The following is a 16,521-nucleotide window of genomic DNA, read 5'->3' on the forward strand; positions in this document are numbered from 1 at the left end:
TTATTAGTATATCTGAAGTACAGAGCTCCCGTTGGGATTCGGCTTGCTCCCTTGTTTATTACATACATCACCTCAGTGCAGGGTATTTACATTTATTCAAGTGTTGTGCAAATCATGGCTTCTAAAAAAACAGAAAGGTGATTTCAATTGAAACAAAGCAAGACATCATCAGATGGAATGAAAGTTGACAAAAACTTCCTTGTCAAATGGGGGAGAGGTTCAGGAGTTTACCAACACTCATTATCCAAACAGAGCTGAGGCTAACAGGATCAGTGATCTCTACAATGACACACTTGCATGTCATTTCCGACAGGTGTTGAAAAAGAGAGAGAAACAGACTACCTTGGACACGTTTTTCAAGAAGCCAGCTGCCAAAAAACAAAGGATGAAACAAGAGGAGTTGACCCTGCAAGCTCCGGTAGCCTCTCCTGAATATGACTCCGATTTAAAGACAATAAAAAGAGACCTGCTGCAATGTGTAAAAAGTCTGTACCTGTATGAATGTGTGAAGAAAGTGTTCCTCCACCTCCTCTTCACATCTGGCTACCCAGCATAATTGATGACTGCTTCATTTTCATTTTTTTATGGTACAGTACGATTATTTTATTGTGAGAACTGAGGAGTTAGGACTACATTCTTGGATCGACTTTGAAGTCTGAGGGACTTGCCCACTAGTCAGAGATGGCTTAAGTTTTCTTTAGTTTATCCCAAGGAAATGGGATTAAAATTTTTTGGGTCGAGTGGAGGAGGGAGGAGTGCCGTCGGTAAGGTGACAGATGATATACGAGTAAACGAGGACACCAATATAACAAAGAAATAATGATTTATTGGTTAATTCCATAGACTATACAATAAGCTATCAGAGAAATTCTGAGCGAATTTCCTTAGTTTCCAAAACCAAGGGCGGCCAAGAGAGAGTTCACAGAAGTTGATTCCATACCTCTTTTTTATGTCGATATCCTAGAGAACAAACATAGGACACAAGTTAAAGTTAAATCCTCGAAACGACTCTCCAGAGGGAGGGAGAGAAGTGGCTTTTATCATTTTGCGGTGGAAAAACTGTCATGTGACTAATCAGTTAAGAGGTAAAAGGTGTGCGGAGAGTTCAAAGTTGTCCCTGGAACCCAAATAAAATGACAAAATCGTATGTTAACTACCAACTTTTAAGTTCATAGTGTGGGAATAGTTGTCGAGATGGGCAAATGTTTACCTTGGAAAAAGGGGAAGTTAAAATTTCTCCCTCTTTCAAGTTGTTTTCCACTCTAGTTTCTAGAAAAAAAAAAAATCAGCAAAAATTCCAGATTTTACATTATGTTGCGGAATGAATTATATTCTAACATGTATTTCTATGGAAAAATGCATTTATTATAATAGACTTTTCACTTAACATATGTGCACCTGGAATGTCTTAAGTACGTTATACGAGGCACCATTGTATATCATATTGTATATTACTGTTTAATATACAAGGGCTATTTTTTAAATAAGGTCCATTTTTTAATAAGAAGAAAAATACTGTAATTATCATTAAAATATATTTTTCCCCATATTCTATATACTTTTATCTACTTTTCTACATAATTTCCATTTTTGTTCAAACATTTGTCATACCGCTCAAAAATTTTACCAGAAAACATTAGGCCACGCCACTTGTCTTGTATGGCACGGCGGAGTTTTCTAAGATCACACAATAAGCATCAAAATTGATTGTTGTGCGTCTTGGCATAAAATCCACTAATAAAGTCCCTTTCCTGTCCCAAAAGACAGTTGCCATGATCTTTCGTCCTGAAATCGAATAACAGATCATATCTTACAGTCGGCGGGCAACTCAATTTTCTTAAACATTATAAACTTCTACAGTTCAGCACACAGATAGACGATATGGCTGCAAATGGCATCTAAACACGTGCAAAGCATGCTGAAAGCAGATGCTCATGAACACTGCTGCAATCGCACGTCATTCTCACTGTCATTTACAAACGGGCCTTATTTAAAAAATAACCCTTGTAAATTCAAATTTATCAATTATGTTACTTATATGCAGCAAAAAACAAAAAATTAATCAAAAATTCTTGTCCTAAGTGTTTTGTTCAAACATTAAAAGTTTTCCTGATTAAATTTTAATACTTATTTTTATTTACTTATTATTATTATATTTGATGTAATAAGTTTTATTTTAAAAATTTATTAGAATTAAATTAAAATCTATTTATTTACCTTATTTGTTCACATTGTGACTTATATGTGCGTTTCTTGTGAAATCTTTCATGTGCTTTCAAAAGAGGTCTAACAATCCTTTTCCTGTATGGTTTGTTTCCAGATGTATTCATTTGCATTGACTGCTCACGTCTAAAATTAAAAAAATATATATATTATAATTAACTTAAAGCTTAAATAAAATAAAGGTTAATAAGTTACTTGAGAAATAAATCAACCATTATTACCATCAGATAATGAATTAATTATAACTTATAAAACAAAATAATATTAAATCAGAGACAGCAAAAGAGAGTACATTTTGTAATTCATTTTCCAACTTTTACTCCCAAAATTATTTATATTAAATTGCCAATCTGCAAATTTGTCAGGCTACATTAAAAGTAGTTTAATCATTAGATATAGGAAAATTTGTCTAGAGGTAGGCAGTTAGGTTGCCATCTCATGGTAAATTTAATTAGAAATAATTTTTAAATTTAAATTTAGAATGTTCTGAAAGAAAACATTTGCTGGAGTGAAACTCAAACCTGCAATTCCTGCTTACTGTGCAGATGTATTGCCAGTTACACTACTTGTTACATGCAGCATAGTAAGCAGAAGATACAAGTTTAAGTCCCACTCCAAATTGATCTAATTATTAAACTAGCTTTAATGTAAAAATACTATAAATGGGGACTATAAATGTGTATATTTAGAAAGAAAAAATAAATAATCAGTAGTATTACTGTTTTTAGTTATTGTTTCATTTTTCCTAAAACAGAATTTTATTTTTAGTTATCATATTTGCACACTGGCAGTAATTTTTTTACAATAAGAGCATTTGTTATAAATAAATTTGAAAGTTAGTAATTATATTTCAAAAACCAATAAATGAAAAATTGTATTTAACAATTAAAAAAATTGGTTTTCATAGATTAATATAACATAACATATCTCTGTAGATAGATATTTTTATAATATTTTAATAATTCCTGAATGGTAAATTTAAAAATATTTTCATGATTGTGTAATAATCTTCAGAAATTCTTTCACTAGATATATAACTTAGCTTAGGAAATAGCATGTTTATTTTATTTTTTTTATATCTAAGAAAAAGAATAAATAAAAATCTTACTTAATCAAATCCTTTTCTCTTTCTTCTATTTGAAGCATGCAAGCTGTTAATTCCATATAGAGATTATTTGCTTTCTCCAATTTTCTTTCATAATGCTCTCGAACATCTTGTGCGTGTCTAAGTTCTTCTCTTCTTCTGTTAACTAAATCTTCTTCTGCATGTGAGACATGTCTTCCATTATATTTTATCTTTTCCATACATAATTTGACTTCTGCTTTCCATGCAGCCTAAATAAAAAAGCATCCGATTATCATCTAAGGTTTGTTTATATGTTAATTTAAATACAATTATTGCACCAAATAATTTAATTTATAAACTTTTAAAAATTACATAAATTACAGTATAACTAAATAAAAAATAGTACAAATATCATTCATACTTGTGTTTTAAAATAAGCTTCTTTCGGTGTACTAAGAATTTCTACTGCTGAAATATCCAAATGCATCAATATATGTCGAAACGAAGGTCTGTTTCTTGGTTTTGCACTCCTGTAAATAAATTTCACATCAATAATTATATACAATAAGTTATTATTTTTGTAACAAAAAATATTTAACTCTAAATTATTAAAACAATAAATCTTAAAGAAGATAATGTTAAAAATGCTAATTTTGAAAAAGGTTAAAGTTTTGGTTCTCTTTGTCCTGTGAACACTCACTAAGACTACCTTTTAATAATGAACATTATGAATCTAGTCAGCTTGTGAGTCATGCGGTCCTGTTAATCTACCTTAAATAATTCTAGATTAATCTATACTTTTATTCCCCAAAGTGGAAGACCAACCAGTCTTTACCATTTTATCAGTAGACTATTTTTGTAACTGAAAATTTATTGCATTGAATAAAACAACACCAGTAATCAGCAAAAATAATGAAATTTAATAAAAATCATAATCAGATTGAAGAATTGATTATTAAATATAGAACATTACATACAATTTAAAAATGATGGAACTCTGTAACAATCAAACATTGGTATTTGATGTTTGATTCTACAACCTGATAACCATTAAAAATGGTGGAAAATGTTTGCTTACTTATTAAATTTCTTCATTTTTTGCTGAATTACTGGAGTTATTTTATTCAATAACTTATTGCCATCCAGTTTATAAAAATTTATTGTTGGCATGACAACAAGCTTTTAATTATAAACAACTGATGCACACAGTAGTGCTGACATTGATAATCACATGGCCCTCTGTAGAAGAGTCATTGTTTATTGCTGACAGAAAACCATAATTTTTGACCATTCTAAATGTATAATCAAAATCTCCAAAAATTTCTGAACTGTGTTGCAGCATTTCAATATACTATCTGGCACATCATTTTGCTTTTAAAAAGGTCACTATGAAATACATTGATTATAAATAAAAGATAAATTTTAAAAATTTAAAATTTCTACTTCATAAAGAAAAATCTATATTTAAAAAGTAACCTTTGGAGACAGCAAAAGGGTAATGTAAGCTAGTTTTGTTATTGTGAAACTTATATTCTTCTTAAACTGCACTTACGAAAAATAACTACACTTTACAAACCTTTAACATGCAATCTATTTTATTAAAGTAATCTAATGTTTTCATTCAATTAATTGACCTTCATCAGGATCAAACGATTTTTCGATTTATGGCAAACGAAACTGATTATGGAACGTTCTTAACTTTAAAAGTGTTCTCATTGCTTATTGTGCAAGTCTGAAAATAGATAAATAAAATGTACAGACTAATAACGTAAAAGTATATGCATACACTAACTATACACATAAAAATAAAAATTAATAATAATAATAAAAATGTAAATAAATAGAAAGGTAGATAAATAAACAAGTGATGTTATAATGGGCACCTACTAATGCCTATTTTTTAGCTGTCTGGCAGCTTTCAGGGCACATAAAAAGAGCGTAAATACATTGCAGCAAAGTGCAGGACAGATGTAAAGAATTAAAACACATCAAAGAGCTAGCATGGCATGGCAGAGTCAATCAAAATAAAGTAAAGGCATTAATCAATAAAACAAGAAAATACAATAACGAAATGAGAAACAGTAGAAGAATACACTGTAATGGAATACATGGCACCCTTAACCTGCATTTACAAAAAAAAAAAGCTACTAACTAAAAAAATACTCTTTAAAAGGAATCCAACAGTATACCCCAGAGCCTTGAAATTCCTGGAAGTTACAGAATACCCATACAAGACGATTCGGTAAAAAGAACTGTACTACATTGGAGCTACAAGGAAGTCATTAAAAGAAAGAATAAAAGAGCACAAAAGAAACATACAGAATGAGCAACCAGTCACTGCCTTAGCGACATATGTTATAGCATACCCAACAGAGGTTTCAGTGAAATGGGAAAGAGCAGAAATAATACAAAAGGTTCAGGACAGAAGACATTAAATATGAAGAAGCCTAGTGTATTCACAAGAGCATAGCACATAGCCTCTTCACCTAGCCAATTCACATAGCCTCTAGCAGGACAGGCTATAAACTTTAGAAAATCATATAAAGTCTCCGCAGCATAGAGAGTAGGTGCATTATGAACATATCAACAAAAGAAAAAGCATGGACAGCTAAAAAATATAGACATTAGTAGGTGCCCATTATAACATCACTTGTTTATTTATCTACCTTTCTATTTATTTATTTTATTATTAATTTTTATTTTTACTTTTATTTTTATGTGTATAATTAGTGTATGTATATACCGTATTTACTCGAATATAAGACAATCTCGCATATAGGACAAGGTGTGACTTTAAAGATCAAAATAAAGAAAATTAGATTTATTAATACAATTCTAATTTTATTTCATTTAATAAGAAATAAGATATCAAATGCATGTAAATGCACACATTGTCCCGCAAAAATTACTGGCATTTTAAACTTCAAGAAAAAATCTTGTAAACTTGACAACATAATTTATTCATGTAAAACTGGACAATTGGAAACCTTTTTTGCCAATTCTTAATAGTCCAATTCACTCTTCGTCAATTACACTTATGAGTTTCTTCAAATTTCCAAATAATTATCGTTTTTACGTGGGAATGGATTAAAACTTATATTGGGCTCCTGTGTAATTTTGGAATTCAATTCAGAAGCTTTGCTTTTCCTATTGCTATTCATCTGTACTCCTGGCAATACACAAAAACGATTCAAACAACCCAGATAACTTATATGTGAATAAATACAGTATTTGTATGTTATCAGTCTGTAGATTTTATTTATCTATGTGCAATAGGTGTTAAGAAAATTTTTAAAGTTAAGAACATTCCATAATCAATTTCATTCATCATAAATCAAAAAATTGTTCAATCTTGATGAAGGTCAATTAATTGACCGAAAACATTAGATTACTTTAATAAAATAGAGTGTTTTTAGAATAGAGTTAGAAGTTTGTAAAGAGGAAATAGAGTTAAAGATTTGTAAAGTGTAGTTATTATGTGAAACTTATAGCTAAACATTGAAAAGTTTTAGTAAAAATAAATTTCTCCAAAAAAAGTTAGCTATTCAGAGTATTTTGCTATAAAAAAATTCTATTGCAGAAAAAATGAAATGAAATTGCAGCTAACATCAGTGAAAATCTTGAATTCAAATTACAAAATTCTTGGACTTTTTCAATTGCAGTATGAAACTATAGATATTACTAGATTGGCAGAAGTGGCCATATTTATTTGTGCTTGTAATAGACATCTTACTGTCACTGAAGAACTGCTTGATGTTCTCTCTCTTACTGATACTACTACAGGTAAGGATATTTTTAAGAAAGTCTATGAAAGGGTTTGTAGCTAAATTATTTGCTAAATAAAATGAAATTTTCCCCAATAGTAAATTTTACCCCATTCGCTGTATTATATATCAGGAAGTATTGTGTTCGAAAGTAGTGAAAATGGCTGTATATGCTAAAATTTGTAAAAAAAATGATACATTTTGTGTGTTGTCGAGGCCTGAATCTATGCAGTTTGCTTCACTACTTTCAGAAAAGGAAAGTAAAAATAAAGGTTTACTTTATTATACAGATATTATATATATTACTTTATTATATTTTACTATATTATACTTAATTACACAGTTTTAAAATGCTTTTGGGTACTATGCAGAATTTTTTGAAATCAAAACATTTTGAAGTCATCAAAAATGGCTTTTTACTCAATAGCAACAGAAAATAATTAAAAAATAAAATAAAATACAAAACATTGAACACTTTAATTATTGTATATATTGAGTAATTGGTTTAGCAAATTATTAATGCAATGCCTTCATGTTATAAGAACTTTACAAAAAGTTCAATCTCTTTCTAAATAATATATTTTCTTATATCATTTTCCATTTTTGTTTTAGCCTTTTAAACAGAAAGAATTTCTATGTATTATTCCAGGCTATTAAAATTACACTGTGTTTTAATTACATTTTAATTACGACAGATATGTTAATTCATTACACTAAAAATACTTTCTACATAACATTTTTAGAGATAAACTATTCATAAATAAATAGATGATAAACAAAAATATATTAAAAAAATTAATTTTATTAGATCAGCCTTAGAGATATAATATACAATATATGATAATTTATCATCATAAATGAATTAAAAGCAAAATATATAATTAAAAATTTCATAATTTTAAGAGCTACAATTTATATATAATATGAATCCAAATATTAAAAATTATAAGTAAAAATGCTAATTTTTTGATAACATACCAACATTGTTTCATTAAAAGCTTGAATCCATTTGGGCAAGTAGAAGGAAGAGGAAGATGAAGACTGTTGCTTCCTACTCCCCATATAACTGCTGACGAATCTACATCTTTATACGGAACCTCACATGTAAGAAGCTCCCATACCACAACACCAAAAGACCTAGAATTAAAAAATATATAGTTATATTATTTAATAATTTGCTTAATTTAATTTACTTATTTGACTAAAAATATATATTACCATATATCAACCTTTTCTGAACATGGTTCATTACGAATAATTTCAGGAGCCATCCAGGCTACAGTTCCAGCAAAAGACATTTTAGTACTAATTTCATTCCACTGACGACTGGTACCAAAATCTGATATTTTCAGAATTTCATTTGAGCTAATAAGCACACTAAAAGTAAAATACTTGTAAGTTTCTTTATCTGTATTAATACAAACATTATTATTATAATATTTTAACCAAAATTTCTTTCATTAAAATAATTTTTTATTAAATACATTGAAAGACAAATTTATTTACACAAACAAGTAGATTATTAATTCATATTATTGTTTACAAAAAAATAAATTAAAACTTTACATTTTTATTTCATTCAGTATTAAATTAGTATAAATAATTTTACATATGATTTCAAACAAAGTATCTTTAGATTTAACACCAGAATTTAATTAATTAAAATTAAACTAAATTTTAGCTTTAGATTTACAGGATGTCCATAATTTATTCACCTAATTAAGAAACTTAATAGAGAAAAAATATAACAGATATCAAAAACAATTAACTATACATTGTTAACTAAAGTTTTTCTTCTTACAAACCTTTAGAATCATGACAGGTTATTAGTAAAAGTCCATATGTACTCCTTTTTTGACTCCAAACTTTTTTTTTAACATCTCCTCTGTTCTTAGCCTGAGCAATCCCATTCCATATATCCTTCATGTGATAATTATCTTTATTGCACACTTTGTCCTTAATGTAGTACTACAAGAAGAAACCAAAGGAGATTATGTCAGGGAATCTTGGTGTCCATGTAATTGGCCCATCTTGATCAATCCAAGGATTCAGGGATTTCTTGCTAAAGAACTTGCCATCAGAAAAAACTTTTTAAGTTAACAATGTGTAATTAACTGTTTTTCAATATCTGTAATAATTTCTTCTCTATTTAGTTTCTACATCAGATGAATAAATTATGGACACACTGTATTTGGTTATTTTTGAACTTTCTTTTTTTATCTACTTTTAAATTAATTATTTTATTACATCCTGTTAAGCTTTATATATCATACTGTAATTTATCATATGATTTGTGAAATATAAATGTATCTAATTCTAAAGTTAAAATACTTGAATATAAAACAATGTATTTTAATCTATAAGATTAATTGATTCTTCTCAGTAGTAGTATTCAGTTTAATCAGTTATAGCCTTAGTTACTTTTGTCTATTTTATATTTTCTATTTCACTTCAACAAAAAATTTTCATTGCTTGGGCTCTAATAATTCTAATTACAGAACTTTCTTTTTACTATAATTATTAACTTATATTTGAATTATACTTACTTTGGTGATTTCAAATCTCTATGAATGATTTTATGGGAATGTAAGTAATTCATTCCTGAGGCAATTTGTTTGCTCCATTCTACTACAACAGCAGGTGGAACTTCTCTTCCTTGTCTAAGTACTTCATATAATGGTCCATAGGGACAATATTCCATCACAATACAATAACATGGTGCCTGAGTGCAAACACCTCTGTAAAAAAACAAAAAAATTATATATATATAAATTTTTTTAATATATATACATATATACTGTATATATTTATCAATCAGTATTTTTTCAAAGACAGCTGAAAAATTTCAAATTTGAAGCTCATTTTGAAATCAACTGAATTTACAGTAGATAAATAGATATAAATTTACTTCATAAATTTTNACTTATTTATTTTTTTTAATAATTACTTTATTACAGCACTTTAATATATTTATATTTTTTATAATTATTTTATTTTTGATTACATTTAATGTATATTATATTGGCCCAAATATAAGTCAACTCCCAATTTTGGTATCCTTGCCTTGTGAGAAAAGTTTGACTCATATACAGATATTAATTTATTAAATATAAGACCTTTCATTATTAATTTTATTTGCATTTAGAAAAATTTAAAATGTCATTGAAACAATACTTCATCACTTTCATTGTTATCATTCCTGTTTTCTATATCATTGCCACTGTGCTCTTCAGCCTTCTCAAACATTCAACCTTTGTTCTGTCTGAGTTGCTAGTAATACAACATTAATTAAAGCCATTTGTGATTGTGTCTTTGCCAACAATCTTTCATAACTGTAACTTTTAAAAGAACTTGTTGTACTTTTGTATAATAAATGTAAAATACTTGTTGTAACTTTTAAAAGAATATGTGGAATTTTCATTATTTTTTTTCCTGTGCAATTGATTATGAAAATTACACACATTAAATTTTTTTTTTCAAAATAGTTAAAAATAAAATTTTTTTATAATTTGTAAATTTGTATTTACAAATATGTAAGAATCAATCATTCTAAATGAATTTTTGATTGCTCTCAGTAACTTTTACAAATCATACTTAAATCACTCCTAGTCAATCAGAAAATTGTACTCAAAGGGTTTAATTTATAGAAAAAAAATATATACATCAGGAACCTGTATTGATGTGGACAAAAACAACAAAAATTATATTAATAAAAGTTATAGAGTGAAATAGAGATAACGTCCTATGCACCAAGTAGTAGGCTCCCTTGCATATATCTTATGTATTCCAGAAAGTGTACTTGCAGTTTTATGACTATTGTATCAAAACCGTGTTTCATTTTCACTGTCTTCTTTTTTTTTTAATAATTGTCTAAAACATTTTGTTATAAAATCTAAACCTATAATAATATTGAATACATAAATATCACTCCAAATACAATTCTGTACACAATTTGCAAGCTGTGGACTGCAACATGCTAGGATCACAATATGGCTACCAGTTAGCATTTCTAAACAACTGCTGCACCTAATTTTAGTGTCAGGTTAACTCTGAGTGACATGTACCACATATAGTTATAAAAACATTCACATTGATAAATATTTGGACCAATATGATATTTCAATATGATGTTTTTGATCATCTTAGTCGACTATCATCACATTTAAATTAAAGAATAGACAGTTATATTCTACAATGTTGCATGCTAAATGAACTCGAGCACAGTGTAAATTGAAAAGTTTGTTTTAATTTTCTGCTGAATTAAAGATCATCATCAATTGAGTCATCTAGTTTGTCTTTCCTTGTCCTTCTTAGTATTATTTGTATTAATTATAACAAATTTGTAAAATATAAATAATTAATTTTCTCTGTTAGTAATGTTATGTAAGTAAGAGATACTAAGTTTTATACAAGTCTAGTTGGTTGTCATTGAATTATTGTTTACAGGATACTTGAAGAGCAATAATGATGCAGTTACTTCACTGGATAATCATTGTATATATACTTAAAAAATATAAAAGGCAAATATGTGAATAGTACACATCCAATACAATAGCTATGTAATTACTCTTTAATTAAGTACACTTCAAGGAATAATGAGATTAATTCATTTGTGATCTTTCAAACAGCAAGTTTTTAAAGCAGAATATTACTTTTCTTATAATTTTTGAATTACAATTATTATTATATACATTAAACTTACATAACTATATTCTTACAATATAGAGTATAATTTATTCATTACAATATTCTTAAGGACTAAATTTACATAATTATATATCAATATTTTGTTAAACAAATGAAAAATATAATATATTTTGCTTAAGAGAATTATTATGTAAAATATACTTGTAAATACTAAAAAAGAAAAATAATGAACTGCAAACAGGTTAGCAGATTTTAACGTATACACATATTCTAAACAAATAGTCTATAAAAACATGTGAATGATAATTTAGAAGTGAAACATATTTTTCCAATGTTTTAAAATTAATAATTAAATATTTTAACTAAAAAGCAAAACATTTTTGTAGAACAACACAGTTTTTCATACTTAAAAAGGACAGAGCATTAGAATATTAAAACATTTCAATATTCAGATGAATTAAAACAAGATAATCCAATATTCTGATAACTTTTATTTTGTTCTCTCTAGTTTGAAGTAATATTTGCTTTTTAATTAAAATAGTTTATTATAAATTTTTGTAACATTGCTTCAAAAACATTTTACTTTTAAGCTACATTTTATTTCAGGCAGACAAAAAAAACTCAAGTCTTTAATAGTTTTATACAATACTATTATAATAATCTTATACAATGCAACATATAGTCTTTAATAAAAAATAAAAAACTTACTTTGATGCAACAATATGAGGATGTCTCAATTTCCTTAAATGCTTTATATCTGTTTCAGATTTATCTCTTACTTTCTTAACTGCAACCAATTCATTGTTTAATGTACCAAGAAAAACTGCACCTTGAGCACCACTACCAAGCCACTGCAAATCTCTAATACTTTCAAAAGGAATTTCCCAGTCATCTAATTAAAAAAAAAGTTATATATAGCTATTTATTTATGATTATATGATAATAAAAATAACATATATATATATATTAAATTAGCTGTTACCCGTGACTTTACAAGCAGGGCTTTTGCAAGCAAACCCCATTTATATTCAGTATTTCAACAACCATAATAATTGTTATATAACACCTACCGCTGAGAATGATGAGAATTGCCGAGAATCAAACAAACTATTTTCAATTTGATCAATTTTCTGGAATGTTTACAATCATTCTATAATCGAACCAATATGCAATAACAAATTCGAATTTAAAACAGTTTGAACATTTGGTTAAAAAATTGAAATATATAAAAACATTTATAACAAATGTCTGAAATGTTATCAATTTAATACATCTAAGTACTCAATGAAAACTAAACGTAGTTGAAAACAAAAAATTGCAACTAAAATAGTACAGTAGAAGCTGTTCTTCAGGTTAAGCCTTAATGCTCTCCCTCTTCCCCTGCGGGGAAATTTTGAAAAATCCCTTCTTAGCATGTGTTTCCATGACATACCCTAACTGTGTACCAAATTTCACCTCTTTAGGTTCAGTGGTTTGCTATGGGCAATGATGAATCAGTGGTTCAGTCAGGACAAGTAATTTTATATATTTAGATATAATAAATAAATTCATTTNTAAATAAATAAATTTAAAATTTTCTAACCTGATTCCAAATTCATCTTTGTCTAAACTATTCAAAATATTTGCTACAGGAAGTGAAGAATGGCTCAGGGTAGGATCCTCATCATGAGGACTACCTGCTTTCTGTAGGGCTAAAGTGCTGCCCACTGGAGTACGCATGAAGATAGAAAATAATGCACTGTCTGTACCATTAGAAGTAATTCATCAAATGGCAACTAAAATTAAACAGAAAAGTTTTTGTCAAAATTAATTATTCAATTTTTAAAAATTAAAGAAACTGATTTGTAACATAACATTTTAAATTATATGAAATCATAATCTACATAAAAATCAAAGAAATTGTTATTGAAACTTTTTAATGAAAACATGCATGAATGAATTTTTAAAAATTAAAGAAATTAATTTGTAACATAACATTTTAAATTATATGAAATCATAATCTACATAAAAATCAAAGAAATTGTTAATTTGCATGAAAAAAGTTACTCATTAACAAGCATAAATAATAATCCTCACAAAAATCTCCATTGATTTTTTATGCTAAAAATCTAATCAATGATAATTCAGGCAATTTTTCATTGTTTTGACTTATAAAGAAGCATCAATAGCCTAGTTATAAATTTCCATCTAAAAGAAATTACAAAAATTATAACTAAAATTTAAATATTTATTACCTAACTATACTAGAGAACAACTACATTTCTGTTGATATAAAACTGTACATATACTTAAATTTGCAAGAATTTTTGTTTTCATTAATCAAATGTAAAAAGCAAATTATAAATAATTTTCTAAAGATTAAAATATAATTACATTAAAAGCTTAATATTTGTTTTCATTTAATTTTTTTTTATAATTTTAACAATTTATTCAAACAAATTTTTAAAAAATCTCTCTTTCATCAAAAATTATTTTTATTTGCAGAATTAAATCATGGACAGAAAAGAAAGTCAAGTGAAGATGAGAAAGAGGAAGATGATACAGAAAATATTCCAGAGAAGAAATCTAAAACAGAAGAATTAAATGAATCTGAAAAAGAATCTGTTCCCCCTCTTGAAGCAACAGTAGAATCTAGTGTTTAGTTATTTTATTTATTATAATTTTCATATATTTATTGATGTTTATATCATCATCATAGACATATTATTGTATTCATTATTTTAAATAAATGGTTATGTATACAGAGGAAAATGTATTTAATAATTTTATTATAAATGGTATGTATAAAAAATATATTTTTAAGTAAGACATTCTAAAAAAAAATAAACAGTACAAAATAAGCAAAATGGTTAATCATGGGAAAAATATATATATGTAGGATATTTATTCATTTGAACCTTCCTAATCAGGACATAAGTGCTAAAGTTCTGTAATATCAGATACTAATAAATGAATAGAATGAGAAAGAATATGTTGAATAAATAGAAAAACTTTCCAAATGAGTAGTTTTTGTTTCAACAATGAAAAATTGATTATATACCGTAATCATCCCATAGTTTAAATATTGCATTACTATTAAATTTAGATTGTTTGCAATGTCATGTTTTATATTTTTTATAATAGATCAAGAAACTTTTCTTTAAAATTTTATATTTATTTTACAATATTGAATAACTATTTTATTTCTATCATTATTTTTTAAAATGTATGGGTAATTGTATAATTTACAAATATTTTTACATAAAACTTTAAAAAGCATTTTTAAATATCATTTTTAAATATAATAAATATTTATAATTCAAGGGTAAGAGATGAATAAAATTAATTTAAAAAGTGATTTTGTGCATATATTGTGTATAAAATTTGTTTTAACTGTTTGGAAAAATTAAAGTTAATATATACATTAAATATTCAAATACCATAATTTTAATAATATTTTCATTATACAAGATTATATTTATTAATTTGTCATTAAATGTCTTGCCCCTGTTCATCATACTTTTCCTGTTAGAAAGATCTGTATTGCTAACACCTTTGAAAAAAAAAATTTTGAATTGAAATAATATGACTTCCAGTTAGCATCCAAAGTTCATATACAGTTAATTGGGATCTTCTGCCCCTAAACTTTCCATATCTCATCTCAGCTTTCATTTATCTAACTCTGTTCTCAAGATTAAGGAAGGACAGACAACACAGACGACAGTGGAAATTTATAGTTCTATGAGCAATTATTTATTGTGAAATTGTCACAATGCCAGGCCACAATTTTTTAATCATATTTTTAATTTATTTCATTTAAAATATATGCTCTCCACCTCAAATTAGTACTGTAGTGTCTTGCCCTCATCATACTCATTATTAACTGATTTCAGGGGAAAAGTTTTGAATTAAAATAACATGACTTCGAGTTTGCATCGGAAGTTCATATATAGTTGAACAGAGCCTCCTGCCCCTAAGATTTCCATATCTGGTCTCGAATTTCATCTATCTAGCTCCATTTGAGATTAAGGAAAGACAAAAACTGATGACAGTGGGAATTTATATGTCTACAATTTTTTAAAATTGCATCCCAAAAACCCAATTGGAAAATCAGCTTATTTAAATATGAATATAAAAGGAATAAGTATTCCAATTTGTTTTTCCACTAAAACAGTAAGTAAAAACAAAGAAAGAAAAAAAAAGCATAGAAAATATTAGAAATTTAAAGCATATAATGGCACATGCTACAGTGACCAAATAGCTACCTTTATGCTGGCAGGTGATTTAAAATTTATTTCTGACATAATTTTTTGGCAGGCCATATCTTGAAAAAACAAAATAGATTTTGAGAAACCTTTACAGAGGATTTTAGGTGTATTTTTGATCCTAAAATATCTCTGTAAATTATTGGCACCAATTTCAATTACACTGTGTATATTTACATGATTAGAAAAACTTTAAGGATATATATACAGTACATATATCCAAGGTTTTCTAATCATGTAAATTAACTGTTGCTCATCATCATGCACAATTCATAAGTTATTTAATCTCATTATTAATATTCATAGTGAGTTAGAATTGGCACCTATGATCAGCAAAGTATGCAATGAAACTTTACATAAAAATAAAAAAAATTCTAAAGTTTTTAAAATACTCAATAGCATGGCCCCAACATGGTAGTGACTGACTAGACCCTAGTCAGGTGGCCCAGGTTCATGAGGCCTGGTATGACTATGGCCAGCTTGTATTTTTTGCTTTTGCTTGAATTTTGTTGTGGAATATTGAGTTCAATTTAATTGGAATATTTAATTCTTGACATAGTTTAATTAATATTCTAAG

General features: G+C 27.0%; 1 protein-coding gene across 5 annotated transcripts in view; it reads right to left on the minus strand.

Moving 5' to 3' along the window:
* Positions 1-16,521, minus strand: part of LOC111635016 (mitogen-activated protein kinase kinase kinase 13-A-like) — an 81,686-nt gene that overhangs the window by 16,782 nt on the left and 48,383 nt on the right. For all 5 annotated transcript variants that reach the window (XM_023379859.1, XM_023379861.1, XM_023379857.1 and 2 more), the window contains exons 5-11: positions 12,409-12,592; positions 9,600-9,791; positions 8,272-8,430; positions 8,032-8,190; positions 3,711-3,819; positions 3,332-3,558; positions 2,218-2,349 (exon numbers count right to left, since the gene is read on the minus strand). In XM_023379859.1, coding sequence (XP_023235627.1) covers positions 2,218-2,349; positions 3,332-3,558; positions 3,711-3,819; positions 8,032-8,190; positions 8,272-8,430; positions 9,600-9,791; positions 12,409-12,592 — 1,162 coding nt within the window. The remainder of the gene's footprint in view (positions 1-2,217; positions 2,350-3,331; positions 3,559-3,710; positions 3,820-8,031; positions 8,191-8,271; positions 8,431-9,599; positions 9,792-12,408; positions 12,593-16,521) is intronic.

Source organism: Centruroides sculpturatus, unplaced genomic scaffold, assembly GCF_000671375.1.
Source record: "Centruroides sculpturatus isolate CEXI.00-Female unplaced genomic scaffold, Cexi_2.0 scaffold876, whole genome shotgun sequence".
Lineage (NCBI taxonomy): Eukaryota > Metazoa > Arthropoda > Arachnida > Scorpiones > Buthidae > Centruroides > Centruroides sculpturatus.